The sequence below is a fragment of the Lygodium microphyllum genome, chromosome 3 (assembly GCF_053477565.2).
Source record: "Lygodium microphyllum isolate KBCC chromosome 3, Lygodium_microphyllum_v1.1.10, whole genome shotgun sequence".
Taxonomy (NCBI): Eukaryota; Viridiplantae; Streptophyta; class Polypodiopsida; order Schizaeales; family Lygodiaceae; genus Lygodium; species Lygodium microphyllum.
In genome coordinates, this window is record NC_141137.1 from 150,073,832 (window position 1) to 150,095,141 (window position 21,310).

General features: G+C 37.6%; 1 protein-coding gene across 1 annotated transcript; it reads left to right on the forward strand.

Annotated features, from left to right (window-relative positions):
* Nucleotides 1-12,132: 12,132 nt before the first annotated feature.
* On the forward strand, nt 12,133-20,756 carry LOC148039033 (laccase-2-like). The gene is made up of 6 exons (XM_087674906.1): nt 12,133-12,523; nt 12,764-12,918; nt 14,567-14,811; nt 15,329-15,457; nt 17,231-18,238; nt 20,543-20,756. Exons 1-6 carry the CDS (start codon nt 12,398-12,400, stop codon nt 20,671-20,673), a joined length of 1,794 nt encoding a protein of 597 aa, XP_087531032.1. The 5' UTR covers nt 12,133-12,397; the 3' UTR covers nt 20,674-20,756.
* The last annotated feature ends 554 nt before the right edge of the window (nt 20,757-21,310 follow it).

The window sequence follows — 21,310 nt, forward strand, 5'->3', positions numbered from 1 at the left end:
AGAGATTGAATACTATAATAAAGGAGAAAGAAGGAGAAATTAAAGAGGATCAAAGTCCATTGCCTCCACTTTTCACTATGCTCTAAGTACTTAGAAGGTAAGATAATGAAAGTGCTATTATGTAGCACAAGGAGAGCACAACCAATGTGGCTACATGCATTTGATATGCTAGGTTTTATTAATACCAAAGAAAGATTTATATAGTATGAAAAATATAGGACTATTATATCATACCCCTTATAAATGACGGGTATAACATGTTAAGACATCATCAAATACGTAGGTTACCATATTCAATTCATAGCTAATCTTTCGTATAATAGAAATAATTCTTTAGAATTAGAAAATATTTAGTACAAAAGAATTCTATAACATCAAAGAAATATAATGTATAAATAACACCTTTAGATGAGCCATAACACAAATGAAAATGTGGCTTGTCTCATTGGTATAAGCTTAAGAGATTTGAGCTTCTCAATCTAACAATCCAAAGCCACAAATAATAAGTTAGTCATACAATCAATAATTTAAAAAGTAGTCTTTAGTTGATAGTAGATCATATATATATATATATATATATATATATATATATATATATATATATATATATATATATATATATATATAATTTTACTTTATAATATTGAAATATAAGTAAATTTGATAATACTTCAATGTTATGTAATTATAATATCAATTAAACTTGAAATAGATAAATATTTATTTTTAATAATCATGAATAATACATTGTACAAAATATGTTTTGTATAAGAGATTAATGAAAATCACTAATTGGGATATTATATGGACGCATTATGAACGATATAACATATTTTGAGATGGTAAGTAAATAATCTATCCTTGCCAATTTTAGTCAAGGGTAGAAGGGGAGAAAAAACTTTAGTCAAGGGTTGGTAGAAGGGAAATAACTCTACCTACCCCTTAATTCCCGCCAACGGATACTTCCCTCTCTTTTATATAGTCTCCATTCTTTCGTTCAATATCGTTTTATCCTTCTTTTGTACCATTATAATATTCTTGCACTTTGCTCGTCGCCATATCTGCACCTGGACGGCCTGCATCTGCCACAGTGAAATCCGCGCTTCCAGGCGAACGTCCGTCGGGGGTGGGGGGCAGAGGGACAGTTATACAATGATCACCTGCGTTAACGTACTGTAGCTGTGGCCGTTTGCACTTGGGACGTCGTCTTCGAAGACCTGCATGCGTCGATCAGATCAATATAGCACAGTACAGTACCAGCGCTGCAGGGCGGGCCGGCGCTGCCCTGTAGGCGGGGCGCTGATCTGGCTGATCTGGCGTACGTGCGCGTCCATCAGATCATAGCGCCGCAGTACTACAGTACCGGCGCTGAGCTGCAGGCGGGGCGCTGATCGACTGGCAGCGGCCTTGATCATCATCGAATGCGGCAGCGCGCGCAGGCCTAGACGTTGCGCCTTGGCCTATCCATGGCCCTGATCATCGTGTGCTGCAAGGGCAGCGCACGGGCAGCTAGTTGCGCCGTGCAGTCCAAGGGGCTCAGCCACATCATCACGTGCATGCCTTTGCTGGGTATAACTTATCTCAGCACGGCCTCCTCCTCCACACGCGCTAGCCTTGCTGGGGTACTTGCCCCACGGCCTCCAGCTCCTCACACCGACATGTATTTGATTCTCCTTTGGGCACCTGCTGCCTCAGCGTTGGGGGGTATCATCGATGCTGCTACCGTTGTATTTCTGTAGCCGCAATGTTTCTCAGCGTGTGCAGTGCCTCTTCCGAGTAGTCGCTGCCCGCCCTTGATAGCTCCGTGAGCAGCCTTTCCACTTCCATTTCTGCTACGCATATATCAAGGGTTGCCTTTCAACGGCAGCGTGCCCGCAGGCTTCTTCCGCCTCTGCTACCTGGACATAAGCTGGAACGCCTTCAACGGCAGCGTGCCCGCGGGATTCTTCTGCCTCAAAGCCCTGCTCCACTTCACGGCCTAATAAGGTTTTTCTAGCTCATTTACTTTGTGTGCATCAACTTGAGGCCTAATAAGGGATATTAATGTTTAGCATGAACATAGATATTCGTCTTCATGGAATATTAATATGATTATTTAGCATGTTTAAGGGTATGTTCATGGATTATTAATGCACTCTACTTAAATGGATTATGCCTTCAAAAGCTAAAAGTAAGAATGGAGCTACCACTAACTCTTCTATATTGCATGAAATTCTATGATATTTTGGAACGAGGAATACTCATGATTTCATTATAGTAAGCATCCTAAAATGATTTGTTTGAGGAGATGTCTAACCATGCTTGGGAGATGTCCTTTGCTTGTTTGAGGAGATGTCTAACCATGTTTTGCGAAAGGATAACTGTTGTGATGGGCCTTTTTGGCCCTAGGGACACGATCTTCCTATCCAAACAGGGATTATGGTTCTCATGTTTACTTTTTACGATAGGTTTTCTTGAGTATAAGTTTGTTATAGCAAGCTCCTAGTATCACTTGTTTGAGGAGATGTCTAATCATCAATGTATGTCCTCTCTTGGGAAATGAGCCCACCAATGTGTGTCCTTGATATTTTTTTAAAACTCTTTTTTGTAGAAACACCTCTACTAGGACCACCCTTTCAGCCTACAGCCATGTTCCTTCTAAGATTCAAGAGTGTTCCACATGGGTGCTATGTGGGTTTGTAAATGTGGATTAGAGTGTTTTTTATGTGCTTCCCTACTAGTGCCTAAGTCGTTTTCTACTTCGTATCCAAGTGATGTGATGGGTCTTTTTGGCCCAAGGGACACGATCTTCCTATCCAAGTAGGGTTTAGGGTTTATATCCTTTGCTTGTTTGAGGAGATGTCTAACCATCTTTTGCGAAAGGATAACTGTTGTGATGGGCCTTTTTGGCCCTAGGGACACGATCTTCCTATCCAAACAGGGATTATGGTTCTCATGTTTACTTTTTACGCTAGGTTTTCTTGAGTATAAGTTTGTTATAGCAAGCTCCTAGTATCACTTGTACATATCGTGTCTGGAGAAATTTTTATAGAACATCTCCTTTGCTTGTTTGAGGAGATGTCTAATCATGCTTTGGGAAAGGATAACTGTTGTGATGGGCCATTTTGGCCCTAGGGACACGATCTTCCTATCCATAGATTCATTAGACGTGTCACCACATTTTCTTACACTCAAATAGGGAATAGTTGATGAAATGAAGGGCAATTGTTTAATATAGTGGATAAACATTTAACACGTACATGCTTACGAGTAGACCTCATGTTCTTCAAAGAAATTAAACTATGCCAAATGTGTGCCTCATGTTCTCAAGCATAAGTTTATTATAGTAAGCTCCAAGTATCACTTGTTTGATGAGATGTTTAACCATGCTTGGAAAAGTAAGCTTGAAAATTAAAATTGTTAAGAGATTATATAAAGTTTTAATTGAATGGTATTCTTGTGGCACAGATGGCAAGTTCCTCAAGTGATATGAGAAGATGCTCATGCTTATACAAGTGTTCAAAAACTAGTCAAGGATGGCAGATGGTTAGTCGAAGTACTTTCTACCATCATAGCCGCCAAGATTTTTGGGATCCAAATGCTGAGTACGAGCTACCTATCATCTGCCAAAACTCAAGGTGTAATACTGTATTTTCCACCTTTCCAAGAAAATCGGAAACACTTCAGCATGGATGGAGCGAATCTACCAAGGAGTATATATTTATATGCAATAAGTGTCGTACTTTGAATAAACACCATCAACAGTTATGCAAGGTACATATTTCACTAGTTATCTCCTCAAAATATGTATACCAAATCTAGTTGTGAACACATAGAATCATACTAGTTATTGCTCTATGCGTATTTGTACTAAATTAATTTTTTATGTAGGGAGAGCCTCGAAACTTCGCTCTACTTCTACATTGGGATGGATTCCAAGCTTCTCGAACAACTCAAAAGGATTGTGGAGCAGTAGAAATTATGATTTTAAACAGTGGCAAAAGGTCTAGGGTTGGGATTCTTCCTGTATTATTTTTGCCACTAAGTAGCAAGAAATTGATTCGCAATTCAAGCTTTGCATTCGGGATCCTTTTGAGACCATTAATAAAAGAGCTTGAGGAGTTATTCATTGAGGGAGTAAATGTGTTTTATAATTATCCAATTGAATGTATCTTTGATAATTCCGCTCAACAAACGCAATCTTGCAAGATACGTGCAATGTTAATGATGGTCACAGGTGATCATCCAGCCCAATGCAAACTTGGAATGTTTAAAGATGGAGGACAATCCTTTTATCGAAGGGATAAAGCTCAGGCTACCTTGGATAGTAATAACTCATCATTTCAAGGTCGCTATATTTATGATGGAAATAGATATCAAGCTCGGTATCCTCTAGAAAAACGTACCATAGAAGGAATGAAAGAAGCACTTTTACAATCCAAAAAAGCATTCACACAGATTGAACGAGAATGTATACTCAAGGAAGCAGGATTATCAGGAGAGTCTATAATGTGGAGATTGCATGATCTATATGGTTTCAATTTATCATTGGATTTAGTCTATGATTCAATGCATATTTTTGCATTGAATGTATTCAAAAAATATATAAGTGCTCTTATGCAAGCTACATCCAATGAGACAAAGAGAGAAATAGATGCTTGTGTTGGAAAGGTATTTTCCCTCGCTCCACAATCCATTCGAAATGGTCGTTGGCCATCCACTCCAAGCAAATACCATGATACTTTTAAGGCAGAGGAGAATCAAAAGTTCATCCAGTGGTGTTTACCATATATTTTACTAAGAATTTCTGACTTACATAGAGAAATCTATGACTTGGGGATTCTTCTAGTAGATATATCCCATGGGTTTTATAATTACAGTCGCGACAAAGGCTGGTCAAAGGAAAGCATAGAAATGATGCGTTCCTTGCTTATTTCATGGAGAGTAAGAAAGGAAGAGTCTATGGGGGCAAATTCTTCTCCTCTTGAGCATGTTGCAGGTATGAATCTTTATTAATTCAATATATCAATTTCTCATAGCCTGTAATAATGTCTACTAACTTATTTTATTTACAGGGTTTGGAGAAATACTTGATGATGTTTGCAGGCATGGAATGCATGATATCTATTGGTGTTATGAATTTGAACGTAAGGTACTAACATATGTTGGTATCAAGACCAATAAAAAAGACATGGAGATATCGTACATTCATTATTATAGAAGAATACTATTTACAGAGGTTTTCTCAATATTACAGCAAGACAAGGATAGCCTTTTGCCACATGAGAGGACATTAAAAAGTGTTCATATGTGTTTGTCACTTCCTTCTTTTTTTGAGATAAGAAGTCGTGACAGCACATCATGCCACGCAACACATGAACAAGGAATCTTGGAGGTTTCGTCAGTCAAGAGGGCGAAGGAGCTATGGAGGGAGCTTGAAATAATAAATCAAGATATTGCATGTTGGAGAATGATAAAACAAAAAGTTATAGCAATACGACAAAAGAGAGGAATAATTAGACCACTTATTCAGGAGGAACAAAAGTATGTAGAGCACTATTGGTCTCTTAAAGAGAATTCTCTACAATCCCAACATGTGACAATGTATAAAAAGTTAGTGTTCAATGGGGATGTTTATAATCTTGGGGATGATGTAGTAGTTAAAGTTGATGAGCCTAACACTACTGTTGAAAGCATGGGTCATTGGAAGGCTCGTATTACATCATTTTTTTCAGTTCAATGGAATAGAGAGATCATGCTTTTCTTTGGGGCAGAGTATTATAAACAATGTATCACAGTAAAAGATAATAAAGAGTGCTTACTTATCGAACTAACTACAGGAATGAGTGTGTTACAAAGAGAACGTCTTCCATTTGACTGGGATTGTGTAAGGCCTGTAAGCTCACTATTGCACGTGTATGCTTCTCCCTTTCACTAATAAGCTTATTGCTTATGAAATAAAAGATCTCTCACCCGGGACAAGACTGCTTCAAGTAGGTGAAGTTGGATGTATTCCTCCATGGCTAGAGAAGAATGATATTGTGTTGGCATATATGGATATGAATAACAATTTAACCAAACATGCGGTGGTACGTGAAGTGGATAGAGAAAAAAAAGAATGCAAATTAGCATGGTTGGAGAAAGATCACAATCAAAATAACTTATGGAAAGTTTCTATGGAGGATAACTGCACGAGGGACTAGAATTGTTGTATCACAATAATACATGGATGGTTGATAAGGAAAAGGAGAGCAATATTACCCTCTGGAGAATTATGTGATTTTCTAGTGTCATGGATATCCTAAATTTATGCAAAAAAGACATGTGTATATAGACTATATACATGCTTATAAATGTAAGTATTTTTTATAACGTTTATTTTATTAGATCAATCCAAGTTTCATATATCTCTAAAACTAATATTTACCATTTTATAAATGATTACTATCTTAAATATTATGTTTATTTGACTTGTATGTTTTTTTTTCAGGTTATATTTTACGATGGCGTCTAATGAAGTCATGGCTATAGATACACCAACATATGAGCAGATATTTTTGCCTCCGCCATCAAACAATCGCAATCCTAATAAGAAATATGGAAGAAAATATCTCATAGCATATTGTCGTAGTACAAAAAACCAAATTTATTGTGCAAATCAAGCTACTGTAAGACGTTGGGTGAAATATGTGGAAGAAAAGTATAAAGATCTGTGACATAAGCTTGACTTGCAACAAGAGATAAAAGATTACATTGAGTCTAGACATCATGAGATTAAGCCACTTGAGTTTCCAGGGGCAACTTATATTTGGAGAAAAGAAGACATCTACCTATATTTCCTTCGAAATATGCAAACAAATAGAAAATTCAAGAAACAAAAAATGAGACACTTATCAGAGAGCTCCTCTATGGTACACTCTTTTACATGTATTAGAACTTACTTTACTTTTTATACTCCTTACAATTCAATGTCTTTTACAGAAATCGACTACTTCTATAGTTGGAGAGGATGCTAAAGATGATCAAGAAGTTCAACAGGTTTATTTCAAAAAAATTATTTTCATTTTAGAGTGATGTTTTTTTTAAATTATGATTTGGTTTACATAAATGTACTGACATAAATTGCACTTTTTTGTTATATTAAAAAAAAAAACATTGCAGCAATCCCAAGCTTTTAACAATGAAGAAAATGAGGGTTTGGATCATAATGCACGTGGCACAATAGAGGTTTGTCAATAAAACTATGATATGCACGTCATTGATCATTACTTTTTGGAATATTTATGTTTTTTATTTGAATACTGAGTTTTCTTTCAAACAAGATGGAGATAGAGGATGTTTATCGTCCAGAACTACCTTCACATACACAAGATGATTCAAATCACACTAAAAATGACGAGAATTTTGATACGGTGAGCATGATATTTGTAATTTTTTTTAATAAAAACTTTGGATAATTTTACTAACATGTTTCATTTTCTTTTAAGGATGACATGCTCAAGAATTATAAATCCTTTACCGACCTTCTTGTACATGCTACACAGGTTAGTTATTTTCAATGCTTTGTAAAAATTAAATATTAATATATATCATATTATAATTTAATAATATTATTTTTCAAAAATTATAGATTGAGGAGAACACTATGTTGGCAAATAATGTTATAGTTCTAAATCGAAAAAGCAAGCGAATCCCAAAGGTATTAAGATATTTCTCTTTTTTTTATCTCTATAGTTTATATTAAATATTATATTTGTTTAATCAATTTCTTTTTATCTTATAGTGGAGTGAAAAGATGAAAGATAACATGAAGGAAATGAAGAAAAAAGCTTCGAGAATCATAATAAATCCAAGGTATTTTGAGTATATCTTAAGATAAACATGGATGTCTTTATTTTGGTAATTTAACCCTTTTATGATGCTTAATAGGGGATTGAAAACTCCAATGTGCGGCTAGCTAGGAGCCATGCTAAGACACTTGATAAATGCCAATCCTCTCAGGTTATATGTGTTGTGTTTATTTAGTATATGTGTTATTGCTAAATATGTAAATATAAATTGTTTTTACTAAAATCGTTTTTTTGGAATTGCAGAGTATGTTGAGTGAGGTGGATGAAGAAACGATCTTGTTAAAATACTTGGATATTGCTACAGTGGATGAGCTATATACATCATTAAAATCCACTTTTAACATTATTAAGAGAGATTCCACTTTCACTACAGATCGTACAGAGCATAATGTGGATGCCATGAGAAAGGCTATAGTACAATGGCTGGTGGTTCAAAAACGAGTTATAATCAAAGATACAATCATTGGAAGTTTAAGCCTAGATGATGTTAATGTAGTAGAATAGGGACAATTTGGATTTCACATTATAGTATGCCGCTTTTGTATTGTGGACATTGGCAAAAAAAAATCTATTATTCGCTTTTACTTTATTAAAATCACTTTTAAAATAAAGTATTCTTTTATTATTATTTATATCAAAGATATAAAAATGTCATTCTATGAGATTGTGTTATATCATTATATGTCTCCTATATGCTAAGTTGTATGATAAAGTTACTACATAGATGTTATATGTTATAATTTCTTATATGGTAACTTTTTCGATGAAGTTACTATATAGATTATTTCTATTTATGAAGTTACTATATAGTAAATTTTTTAGAAAGTTACTATATAGATAGTTATGATAATCAACTTCCTATATAGTAAGCTAACCAAAAAAAGCTTTCTATATAGTAAATTAACTAGAAAAATCTTTCTATATTGGAAACTATCTTTCTAGATTGGCAATCTAGTAAAGTTTGATTTTTCCTATATTAGACTCTTTCTAGTTATGTGGAAATCTAACTAGAAAATTCTCTTTTTTTCCTATATAGTAAGTGGTTTAGAGTTTCTTGTGGTGGTTCGGTTGTGGCCCACTATCGTGGTAGGCGAGAGGAATCGGTGCTCGTTCATGTTGAGGTAGGGATAGGCACGCTGATTAGCAAAAGCAACGCTTTCCGAAGGAAGATGGCTAATCAGGTGAGCTCACGGAAATCTCCTCCCCATTCATCCCAGCAACGCTCATAAATTGACAATGAAGAGAAGATAGAAATGATGAGGAAAAAGCTTTTCAAACCTATTATAAAACAATTATTATTATTCTTTTCTTAAAGCATGGTTCACTTGCTATCTCGTGTTTAATGGCCCTGGGGGTATTTCAATATCTACTTGTAGTTTGTGGACTTTGCTCTTTGTAGTGCTAATTTTATTCGAATTATCTATTTTTCTTTCTAATCATATTCTTAAACTTCATTAATTTATATCCCCATCCCTTCCATTTCGCTCTCCCGTATCTGAGATTTTCAATTGTACATGTAATTGAGCATTAACTAAGCTTATCATACACACATGCACATGCACACACACCCATACATGCATGCACATACACACCTCCCCACACATATGCAACATGATGCGCCATACATGCTTGCATGGTAAGGCTTCCACCATACTTGAGTAAGGCAAAGCAAAGAGAAGTAAACAGAAGGTCAAAATGTAAAGAGATGGAGAGAGGAACACCACAATGATTCATTTGCATTGTATTTCCCTTTGCCCTTCATTCAAATGCCCCACGTGTTGATATATGTCTCCTTATCAACACATGTATAAATTCTATATACCAATGAGGAATATGTTGATAGATAACCGGATAGTTTTTCCAAAAAATAGAAGAAACTCCACAATCTACCATTTTTTTTGGGGAATGTTGGGGAGCATTGAGTTAGTATTTCCTCAATCATGTGTACTACTAGTGTTGTTTTAGCCTTGACCATCATAGTCTCAACTTGGTAGTGACATGTAGAGTCTCCATATGTTCTTCTTAGGATTTTTAAAGGTTGATCTTCTATCAATTATGATGATGGGGAAAATAATTTTTCAACTAATACATGTGATAATTGGCTGATGTTTGAAAATTCATGGTGCATGTGCTATTGGGCCCAACTTCAAATACATGTACATCTCCAATGAATTCTCTAAATAGTCATTAGGAATGGTGTTGTTTTCTCTCCTTTACATCTAGAACCATGAATCATCCTAAAGGCTACTCCTTCCCATAATGAAATTTTTGCATCCTTTAAGATGCAATATTGAAGGTACCATTTTTACATCACAGAAGCTAACAGATTGTTTAAAAAAAGCTAAGCAAATAAGACTCAAAACCAAGAATATAATGATCCCTAGTATTGAGTATAGAATGTGAGATTTGGTGGAAAGGTTTTTGAAAATGAGTTGGGAGATCTCAAAAAGATTCTAGAAAAGTGACACTTGGAAAATATTAATTTGACTATGCATGACATCTTTTTAGGGGAAAATGACCCTTTTGGACAAGGGAGGTCCCCTTGGTTCCCCTCACCAAAAATAAAGAAGCAAAAAGAAGAAGAGATCACATATTGGATGGCCAGAGGGATCTCACCTAACATGGGTCCTTTTGAGGAGTAAAAAGTAAAAATGGAAGTAATAGGTGGGGGACAAGCCTATAAGTAGAGAGTCCAAAGGGAAAAAGGAATGGATAATATATGGACACCACCATCTCCAATAGTCCACCTTAAATCTTTCAAATTTAGAAAGATATCAACTCTTAATATATATAAGCCTCTTAGATTAGTATTATTATCTTTATTCAACAACACCTATCAATATTTTCCTTGAAGATTAGGTTACCTAGGATTCTACTTGGATAGCATTTACATAATATTAACTAAAATGCACTCGTTTGTAGCAAATGCAGTCTTCTATATTTCTTAACACTAGTTAGGTAATGCAATAGTATAAAAGAGTGACATTTCTAAAGTTTACAAGTATCATTTCTAAGGTTACCAAAAGTTCATATCTTTATTAGAAGTGTGTTTTCATATTTCATATGTAAGCAGGCATTCATATGACCAAAAGTTATATATGCAAGAAACACAACGCTATAAATTCATGACAATACATTGTAGTGAGATGATCCAAAACACGATCCTATCATATAGTCTTAGCATAATCTTTTGTGATTTACAACACTTCAATTGCAATGTGCTTGCAATTGATTTGCAAAGATAGATTTTGTTACACAAGTTTGAATTGCATACAAATATTTGGTACTATGCAAAAATAGTTATACAAACTAATTTTCATTTAGATTATACACGTTTGAATGATGTTGCAAAACGTAGCCATAAAGGGTAAACTTCAAGTGGGGGTAGATGATTCGTAAAGGTAATTAAAAATGTAAATAGAATTGAGCTACCATAGGACCCACATTAGTACTAGTCTATTAGGTTAAAACAAGAGCAATAGGCACTTCGATCCATTGCAATGATGAGATGATCTTTGCAAGTATCTATCTTGTCTACATAGAAGAATAAGCCAGCTTGTTCATTTGGTTTCCCATTATAGAACATATAAAACTCTTACATGAACTATTATTATATGATCATCTTTTAGCACAAGGTTATGACATCCACTAAAGGGACCAAATGATTATGTTTTGACCTCTAGATGAGCCCATAATAACATCTACTTTGCTAATATTACAATAGCATGAATTTTCGTACAACTGCTTATAGGAGTTCAACCTAGTATTGTACGCATGATTAGTTGGCACAAAACTCATGTTCAATCGATAACATTTGTGTTGGTTTTTTTTTTGGGTTCTTTTGTTGCTATGCTTTTAGTTTAACCAATGAGCTTGCCACATCGAGCACCTTAGCATTTCTAGCAAAGTCCTTTCCTAGGATTTTGCTTCTTCTTTGTTGTTAAACTATTTCTTCCTATATTAGGTAAAATAGGATCCACAACCAGTCAGATGTTGCATTGCGCAATATAGAAGCTGTTAACTTGGTTATATTAGCAAGACGAACATCTTGTTAATGTATGAGAATGCCAATAACATTATGAGAGGATGCTCCTTATAACATGAGTACGGTCATTGTAAAAAAGTGTAATACCTTTTGTGATGGGCGTTTAGTACTTCTTGTGATGGTTTTTTAGTGGTGGAGACATCATGATATGAAGAACGATAAAGTTTGCAACGTGTGCGATGGGAAGAGCCTAGGAACATAGGATAATGCCAGAGTCACCATTCCAAAAGGTTACAAGGACTCTAGTACGTCAATCGAGATGGAGAACAAACATCCCTTCAAGCCGAAGGAGTGATGAGCGCCTATTCGTGAAAGTATAGGATGTAATTATCAAGGCGTGTGATGAAATAACGCTAGACGATAGGCAGCCATGAGAGAGTGGTAATTATATATATCAGGAGAGAACCCTTTCGACCAATTACAAGTCCCTTCTTCTGAGATCGGGGTGGATTAGCGGATCGTTATATTCCTCAAAGTCCCCAAGGCCAACCCAAGAAAGGCTTGCTGAAAGAAATCCAAAAGGATGGGCGGCCTCCAGCTGGCGAGCTGGCGGGTGTTAGCTGTAGTATTGTTTCCTGTCATGCTCTGCAGCTCCATGGCCGCGGACGTACTGACAGACCCGGTGACGGCTCGGAGGTACAAGTTCGAGGTACAGTTATACTCTCTCTCTCTCTGAGGTGCCTCTCAGTGAGAAAGCTGATCAAATCACATTACTTAATCGTCTTAACACCAGTTTTTATCACCGCTACTAATCATGAATATTGCTGCAGTAGCTCTGAGATGCACTGTTCATTAGAGAGCTCTAAATCCCATTCCTCAATATTCTTATTTATAACACGAGTGAGTTCTGATCAGCGCTAACGAAGACTGCCATTGATCATGATCGCAGATCGCATACATGAACGTGAGCCGGCTCTGCCACAGCAAGGCGATCGTGGCGGTGAATGGGCGGTTTCCGGGGCCCACCATCTGCGTCCGCGAAGGGGAGCGTGTGATAGTGGACGTTTTTAACCGCCTCCCCGACAAGAACATCACCATTCACTGGTAGAGCAACATCCCTGATCCCCTCTGATCTATTTCTGCCTTATCGATGCAACCGTGATCCCGGTCTTTCTTTCTCGCAAGAAGTTTTCCCCTATAGTGTTCAACATTGTGAGCTTCTCCTCGGGAGGCACCTCATGCCTAGCTAGGCGCGGTTGGGAGCATGGAGCTCCCGGCCTTAACCTACCTAGTGCCTTCCAAGCAAAAGCTCATCATGTCGTCGTAATTCATAATGTGGGAATTTTAGTGGAAGTTTGTCTAAAACTAGTCATGTCTTTCAAAATGAAAGCTAGGCATGCGGTTGGGAGAATGGGGCTCTCGGCTGCCTCCCAAGCAAAAGATCATCATGTAGTCGTAATTCACAATGTGGGAATTTTAGTGGAAGTTTGTCTAAAACTTCTCAATGTGTCTTTCAAAATGAAACTTCCAATTTATCAAAGAGAAGTTTTGGATGCCTACACCAGATTGTGAAGGTCAAAGGGCACCTCAAATCCCATTTAAAGGGCTCTTGTGAAGCCTTGACATATATATTTGTAAGATTGACAAGGTTTACTTCTCTTCTAAAAAGCACTTATATCCCACATATGAATCCACATTTTTCAAACTCCATTGATCTGCATTTTTCAAACTCCATGGTAAACCCTCGTTCCCCCGTGCCATGAGGTAGGTATATGGCCATAGTTCCCTTGCAAGAGCTCATAATGATAAGGCCGTAACAAAATTTTCAAAGAATGGAAAGCAACTCAAACTTCTTATGTTCTAGAAAGCATATGTTCATGTTATGTGCAAGGCCACTCCTATTCTTCTAATGAAGGGTAGACCTCCTTTTGAAGGGTATGGGAATTTCCAGTTTAATTAGCTCACATAATGTGAAGGTCTTTTGGCTTCATTTTAGACCCGAGAACTAGGAGAAAATGGTTTTTAATTTCAAGTTTAGACCAAGGAGATTACAAAGGTTGGAAAAAGATTCATTGATGATAAACTTTAATTCTAACTAGTAAAACCATAAGCAAGCCATTAACTACTATAAAAGCCAAGACCTAAATGATTCAAGTAGAGCAAGCTGGTCTATTATAAACAGTTGCTCTTATAGCTAGAAGTTCAACTATGAATGTCCTTTTACCTTTTTCAACTCTTTCTTGAATCCTTCTCTTATGGTATGACTGTTTAAAAATCTCTAAAAATTCAATCAAAAGAAATCTTAAAGCTAAACATTTGTTGAAAACTTACTCTCCCCATTAAAATCATAGGACACTAGCCTCTAGGTTGTTAGAGAAGAAAAGAGTTAGCAAAACCATTCATACTTCATTGGTTAAATACTAAGGAAAGTAAGTTTGTGCCTCAATGGTGGAAGGCTTTTCTTAGAAGCAAAACCTAGAATTTTGAAAATCGATGATAGTCTAGATGACTAATATTAGATCAAGAAGGTTCATATTTTTATATAAATCTTCTCGTATATCAACAGAGTTTCTTTGGGCCATGTATATGGAGTAAATGTGAGTTTCAAATTTGAAAATGTCTAAGTTTAGCCTTTTGTGATATTTTTTCTTGGGGCCATGAATATGGAGAAAAGGTGAGATTCACAAGTTTTGAAGATATCTAATTTTAACTATTTAAGATAAAATTTTCATTCATGTGTCATGTCATACAGGCATGGTGTTCGCCAACTACGCACATGTTGGTCTGATGGGCCTGCTTATGTAACACAGTGTCCAATTCCACCAAGTGGTAAATTCACTTACAACTTCACTATAGTGGACCAACGTGGAACACTTCTATGGCATGCTCACTTATCTTGGTTGCGAGTCACTGTGTATGGAGCATTCATAATCCTACCTAAGCTCAATGTGCCATACCCTTTCCCTGAGCCTAATGATGAGGTCACAATTCTTCTTGGTGGGTTTCTTGATCATGACATTTTCTACTAGCTATAAGTATGTTTTAGAATTATGCTTAGAATGAGATAAATTCTCTCAAATAATATGTCAAATCCTCATCAATTTTTTATTAATATACTACAAGCTGAATGGCCAAACTAAGGCATGGCAAGTTAGTTAGATGCATGACTTAAATTGAATGCATAGTTTATCAAGGGTTTGGTTACAATCATTGAAATTTAACATTTTTATTGAATGGCATACACTATATACAACTCACGATAGTGTATAGATTCCCCTTTGCCCTCATCCTCACACACATACACAATAGGCAAAAAATAGTCATTGTTTTATAGTAGTGTACATGTATACTCGAATGGCCTTCTAGCTTTCAAAGTCATCCACAACAACCCTTTTTATATAATTAGAGTTAATGTGAAAGTCAAAGGGATGGTTCTTTTATTCCAATTTGTAAAGCAATGACATTGATTGAATAAAGTGCACTTCATTTGAATATTGTCTTGATACCAACACAGGAGAATGGTGGAATGCTGATGTGGAGAATGTGATCAAACAAGCCCTCCAATCAGGAGGCACACCTACTATCTCTGATGCATATACCATAAATGGACAACCAGGATTGTTCTACCCATGCTCTTCCCAAGGTGTTTATTGTTTGATCATGTATTGTTTCAATTATAAGCATATGAACTTTGTAGAATGTGCTTTTCCTTAAGCCATAATTACTAATATAATTTAATAATAACAAATGATATAAATATCAAACATTTTCAAGTTTTCCAACACCTCGTGTCATGAAGTGAACTTTGAAATAGTTAGAAAATAAGGTAAGTCTGTCATTACATGTTTGAATTAGTCCCATCAAGAGTCATTTGGAGAGCCTTTTAGAAGAGAGAGAAAATAACTTGCAACCATTGAGAAGAAGGTCCTTGTAACATCAAAACATAGCCTTTGTTATTCAAACATTGGAACATTTCTGAAATATATAATTTTCATCAATGTACAATTTGATGTCCAGTTCGATGTTTGGAGCCACCCAAAAACCCAAAAATGATCATTCAATCACTTAGATCCCACACTTGGAGTGAAAGCTATGGCTGAATCAATTGAATGTGATAAGGGATCCATCTTATCACATTGAATTTTTAGCCTCCTTTTTACTCTACTTGATCATTTTGAGTATTGGAACTCAATGATTGGATAATAATATAGGGGTTGGGTTTCTCCCGATGCAAGCGTGGTGTCAAAAATGCCAAAATCCACACCAAACTATATCTAGATGAAAATTACCATAGGACTTTTTAAAGTTCTTCCCATGATGGCATCGATGCCTTTTGCAATGGTAAAGTCTAAGGTCATGCAAATACCTTGTCAAAATCACTCTTTGCACTATGGGGCAAATTTTGTCAAATACTTATTCAATGAGAGTATCTCTCGACTTGAATCTTTTTCTGAGAGAGAAAGCGAAAGGCTTGCGAATTTCTTACGAGGCCCTATGGATGACTTCCAAAGTTTCCTGATGTCAACTAAAGATCACTTTTTGCAAATATTTTGGATAGAAGGGCCTTGAAAATGATGAAAGTTTTTCAGCACACCATAGAATGGGAAGTGGTGATTGTTGATAAGGAAGAGGGAGAGCTGGGTATCCCTACTCTCAACAAAGAGAAAGCAAAAAGGCTTCTTTTAGCTTTGGGTAGGAGAAATCAAGATGAGAAACCTTGGACCTTGATGGTCAAGCACACGAGGTCACTAAACTTCTAGGAGGTATGTGGGAGGGTACGACGAGGAGAGATTCCCCAATAAAGAGCAATTGGCTAAATCTAGGGCTATCTCTCCATTGTGCCCTTTGTGCAGCACAGAAGAAGAGACTGTGTTTCATCTCATGTGGTCATGTTTGGAAGTTAGACCCTTTTGGAAGGAGTTAAAGCAATGGGTTGAGAAATCAAGTTTTCATGGAGCCATCTCATAGTTGATCTTGTGTGGTGCTCAAGGCAAACTCAATGAAGCATCTCTTGCTCTTTGGGATGTCATATGTTCTCTTGAAATCCGGTTCATACGAAGACATAGGAACAACAAACTTTTTGGGATGGTGGGTAGGTACTGGTCTCTAGATGTAGTTAAATGTAAGCAAGAGCTTCTCTCTATCTTCAAGGGGTTATGGAGGAAAAGAGACTCTTTAGGGTCTTTTTGAAAGCTATGAAGTCGCATAGCTAGTTGGGCTATGACTCGTCACCACCTATGAGTGATTTGATGTAAATACTATTATTTTTATACAATCTAAAGCGCAATATATAAAATCATGAAAGTTTTTGCACTGAATTTGACAAGATCTTAGTGATCGCATCCATGAAACAGTTACGAAGTTGATAAACAGAAGTGTGGCTCCCAGCGTATGCTAATTGGTTCTATGGTTACAGATGTATCAGTCGTGCAGGTGATGCCGAACAAGACATACCTGTTGAGGGTGATCAATGCAGCGGTCAACAACGAGCTCTTCTTCACCATTGCAGCTCACAAGATGACGGTGGTGGAGGTGGACGCAGTGTACACCAAGCCCTTGGACACATCAACATTGGTGATAGCCCCGGGACAGACGGTTAGCGCCTTGCTATCGACCACAGGCGGCGGCCCCACATCGGACGGCCAGCAAGGTCCAGCTGCCGGGCCCATCATGCGGTTCACGATGGCCGCCTCGCCACACATAACGGCGGCCAACGTGAGCTTCGACAACACGACCGCTAGCGCCATCTTGGAGTACGTCCCGGCAGGCGTCACCATGTCTAGCGGCGGCGCCGTCACCTCTAGTGGCGCGGTAAATACTACACTACGCATCGTGCCTGCTGCGATGCCCGCGTTCAACGACACGGCGGTGGCTTCTAAGTTTAACGCCGGGCTGCGGAGCCTGGCGTCGGCGGAGTACCCCGCAGCCGTGCCGGCCGGAGTTGACCGGCAGCTGTTTTACACCATCGGGCTGGGGCGGCAGGCCGGATCGGGGAAGCTGGCGGCGTCGGTGAACAACATCTCGTTTGTCCTGCCGGCGAACACTTCCCTTCTTGAGGCGTACTACGGCCACCTGCAGCGGGGCGTCTTCACAGCGGACTTCCCGGACAACCCGCCCATTGTTTTCAATTTCACGGGGAACCCGCCCGCCAACCTGGCAACGCAGCTGGGCACGCGGCTCGCCCGGCTGGCCTTCGGGAGCCGCGTGCAGCTGATCCTGCAGGACACCAGCCTGGTGGGGACGGAGAGCCACCCCATCCACCTGCACGGCTTCAACTTCCACGTGGTGGGCCAGGGCCTCGGCAACTTCGACACGGCTCTCCACCCGGCCTCCTCCTTCAACCTCCTCGACCCCCCCGAGCGCAACACCTTCGCCGTCCCTGCTGGCGGCTGGGCCGCCCTCCGCTTCACCGCCGACAACCCAGGTACTTCCTTTTCCTCTCTCCCCCCTTCAACGTGCCAACAACCCAGGTACTTCCTTTTCCTCTCTCTCTATCTCCTTCAACGTGCCAATAGTGCTTAACACGTACCGCTTCTATGTAGTATGTAAGTGGATAATTATCGAATCCTTGTCATTACAAAACAAAAGAACGCTCCAAAAACTAATATTAATATCACACACAAACACAAACTCCAAAACACCCAAACGACGGAGCACCTCCCTGAACCAAAAGAGGGAGACCACTATTGCTCCTATATGGACAAGTAAGATAGCTCACAATCCAAATGAATATCAAAGCAATAGAACCATCCTCCTTGATGATTGCACCAACATGCAGGACCAATTGAGTGTTCAAGTGTGCAATAGCCTAAATTTCCATAAACATACCACGTGAACATAGGTCTCCAACCAAGTGATGCACAAAGCAAGATCTAAGTCGAGAAGCTCACAATTATGAGCCCAAGTTTCAGCCCCACAATGCTATTGTGTCTAGGGTAATTCATTACATTATTCTAATACAAGCCCACAAGGCTGTGTACTATTGTATTGGTTTTTGTGCACTTACTTGCTTTCTTTCATGTGAAACACTACAACTAAAACACATTTCATTCTATACAAATCATAATTTCTAGCATTTTGTTCTTCCACAATGTTTCAAGGTAACTCACAAAGGCTTAAACATAGGTTACCATATTTTTTGAGCAATTGGGCTTAGGATGGAAACCTTTTTTACACAACAACCCTTTATCTAACCTTGTGGTTGACCTTAGCAATCAAAGCTCACTTAGCTACAAGTAGTGCACAATCAAAGTTGCCTTTCACATCATCAATGTTCAAATAATGTGCCAAGTTATGAACGTGACTTCCTTTAGGCCAATAGGTCAATTCCTTGAACTCATTTCTACAACATCTAACTTTGGGTGCTTAAATCCCTCCATTTACTTGTACCTTTGAAGTTTTAACCTTTGAGTGCTAGCCATCGAGCATTAGACTCACCTTAGAGCTTCAACCAAAGATATTGAAATAAAAAGCCAAAAGGTGCTACATTGAGAATTTTTTGAACACTATATTATGTGTTCTTATTTCGATTCACTTACACCTATTTTCTTCTCATAAACTATTACTATATTAACCTAGACCTACTATATTTCACAAAATGCACTCTGACTAAAATCCACACTAACAATGTAAAGGACTCATAACCCAAATATATGTTTTCCTCATAAGTTTGTCCTTAAGAACATGTGCCAATGATGCACTCTTACATGACATGACAGCTTAGATCATTCACTCTTGAAATCCATGATACTCCTTACACAATGCACTACATATCCACACTCTACAAAGGTACTGCCTAGTAGCACTCAAAAGGGTTGAGCACAAAGAATGTAGATGAGGTCCATTATGCCTTTGTTTTCTATATGTGATATAGATTGCTCACCTTCCATACTTATATGGGATCTTTAAAGCATTAGAAAATTTTGTGTGTGTGTGTGGCATGTACATGTATGGCATGTGCATGCATGCCTACACACATGCATGCATTTGTGCTCATACACACATGCACATGTGTGTACCCAAATAGACTAATGCAAGGCAGAGAGGGGAACTCATCTCCCCCCCCCCCCTCCCCCCTCCGCCCAACCTTGCTCCTTTCCCTCTATCTCAAAGAACATCATATGGCCAATAAGGTTAATTGGTAGATTAGATTATGGCATGTTTGATCATTTGTTAATGAATTGATTAGAGGAAAAGCCATTTTCTTTATTTATATGGCATGTTTGATCATTTATTTTTAACATACATGCTCATAGGGTGGCTTTGGGATTGGTGGTAAAATTCATAAGTCTAAAAAAGTAAATGTTCAGTCTTGATCAAGCAAACATGATATAGGCAAATTCAACATGAAAACGTGGTGCATTCACATTTAGATTATAGATCTAAAACTTTAAGAGTTTATTCAACCTATGAGGTGTATTGGGATAAATAGGCCATTAAAAATTGTTTCCTTGGACAATGATATTTTAGTCACATGAACATTGTTAGTTTATAGGACACTTGAATGTCTTTGGTCTTGGAGGGCACTGAAGTGTACACGACTAGTGTTAAAAACAGAAAGCCATCTAAAACAAAACAAGATTGATTATGCCAACATGCTAGATTGGCTATCCAAACATTTTATCTACACAACTTTACATGTATATAAACAAGAATTTTGTAGCTTTTTCTCATTGGATTGGTAGTTTCCATATTGAAGTTCCAAAATCCAACTATCTCTTTATGGCAGGAATTTGGTTGATGCATTGCCACTTAGATGTACATACAAGTTGGGGTTTGGATATGGCTTTCATGGTGGAGAATGGTGAAGGGGTTGACGAGATCCTTGTTCCACCACCTAAAGATTTTCCTTTTTGTTAACGACATAAATTCAACATTGAATCCAAATTTATGATTGTATTCTCAAACTATTCAATCATTGATGGTGTTCCTCTTTCTTTTCACATTCTTTTTCATTGTTTAGATAGCCTATATTAATGTATGGTGATAATGAAAACTTTTATTCAAACTATTGATTGCTGCATTATAGATAACCAATATCTTATTATTAGTTGTTTTTTCCCTTTCAACTTTAAGAACATAAATTTATCAAATATAGTTTTTGTATCTTGGCCCAAACATGATAACATTGTTCACTTTATCTTGAATCATCATGTGGAGACTCCATGTAATCAATCCAAGCTTAATTTTAATTAGCCTACAAGTTCAAATATTCACCTATACACAAATAAAATAAATGTTGATTGTTTTTTAAGACATGGTAAGTATTTTATTTGATAGTGGGCCATACAGCAACTATTTTGCACTCATATGAGAGACATTACAAAGTGGCTTGGTGCCTATGAGGCCGTTGGGGGTGGGGGGGGGATGGGATGATGTGAATCCACTATCAACTAAGATTTAAAGCATATAAATTTGAGAACAAGTGTATATGAAATGAAGATATGGCATGAAAATCAAAACACAATGTGCCAATCAAATAGTGATATTTTGAAGG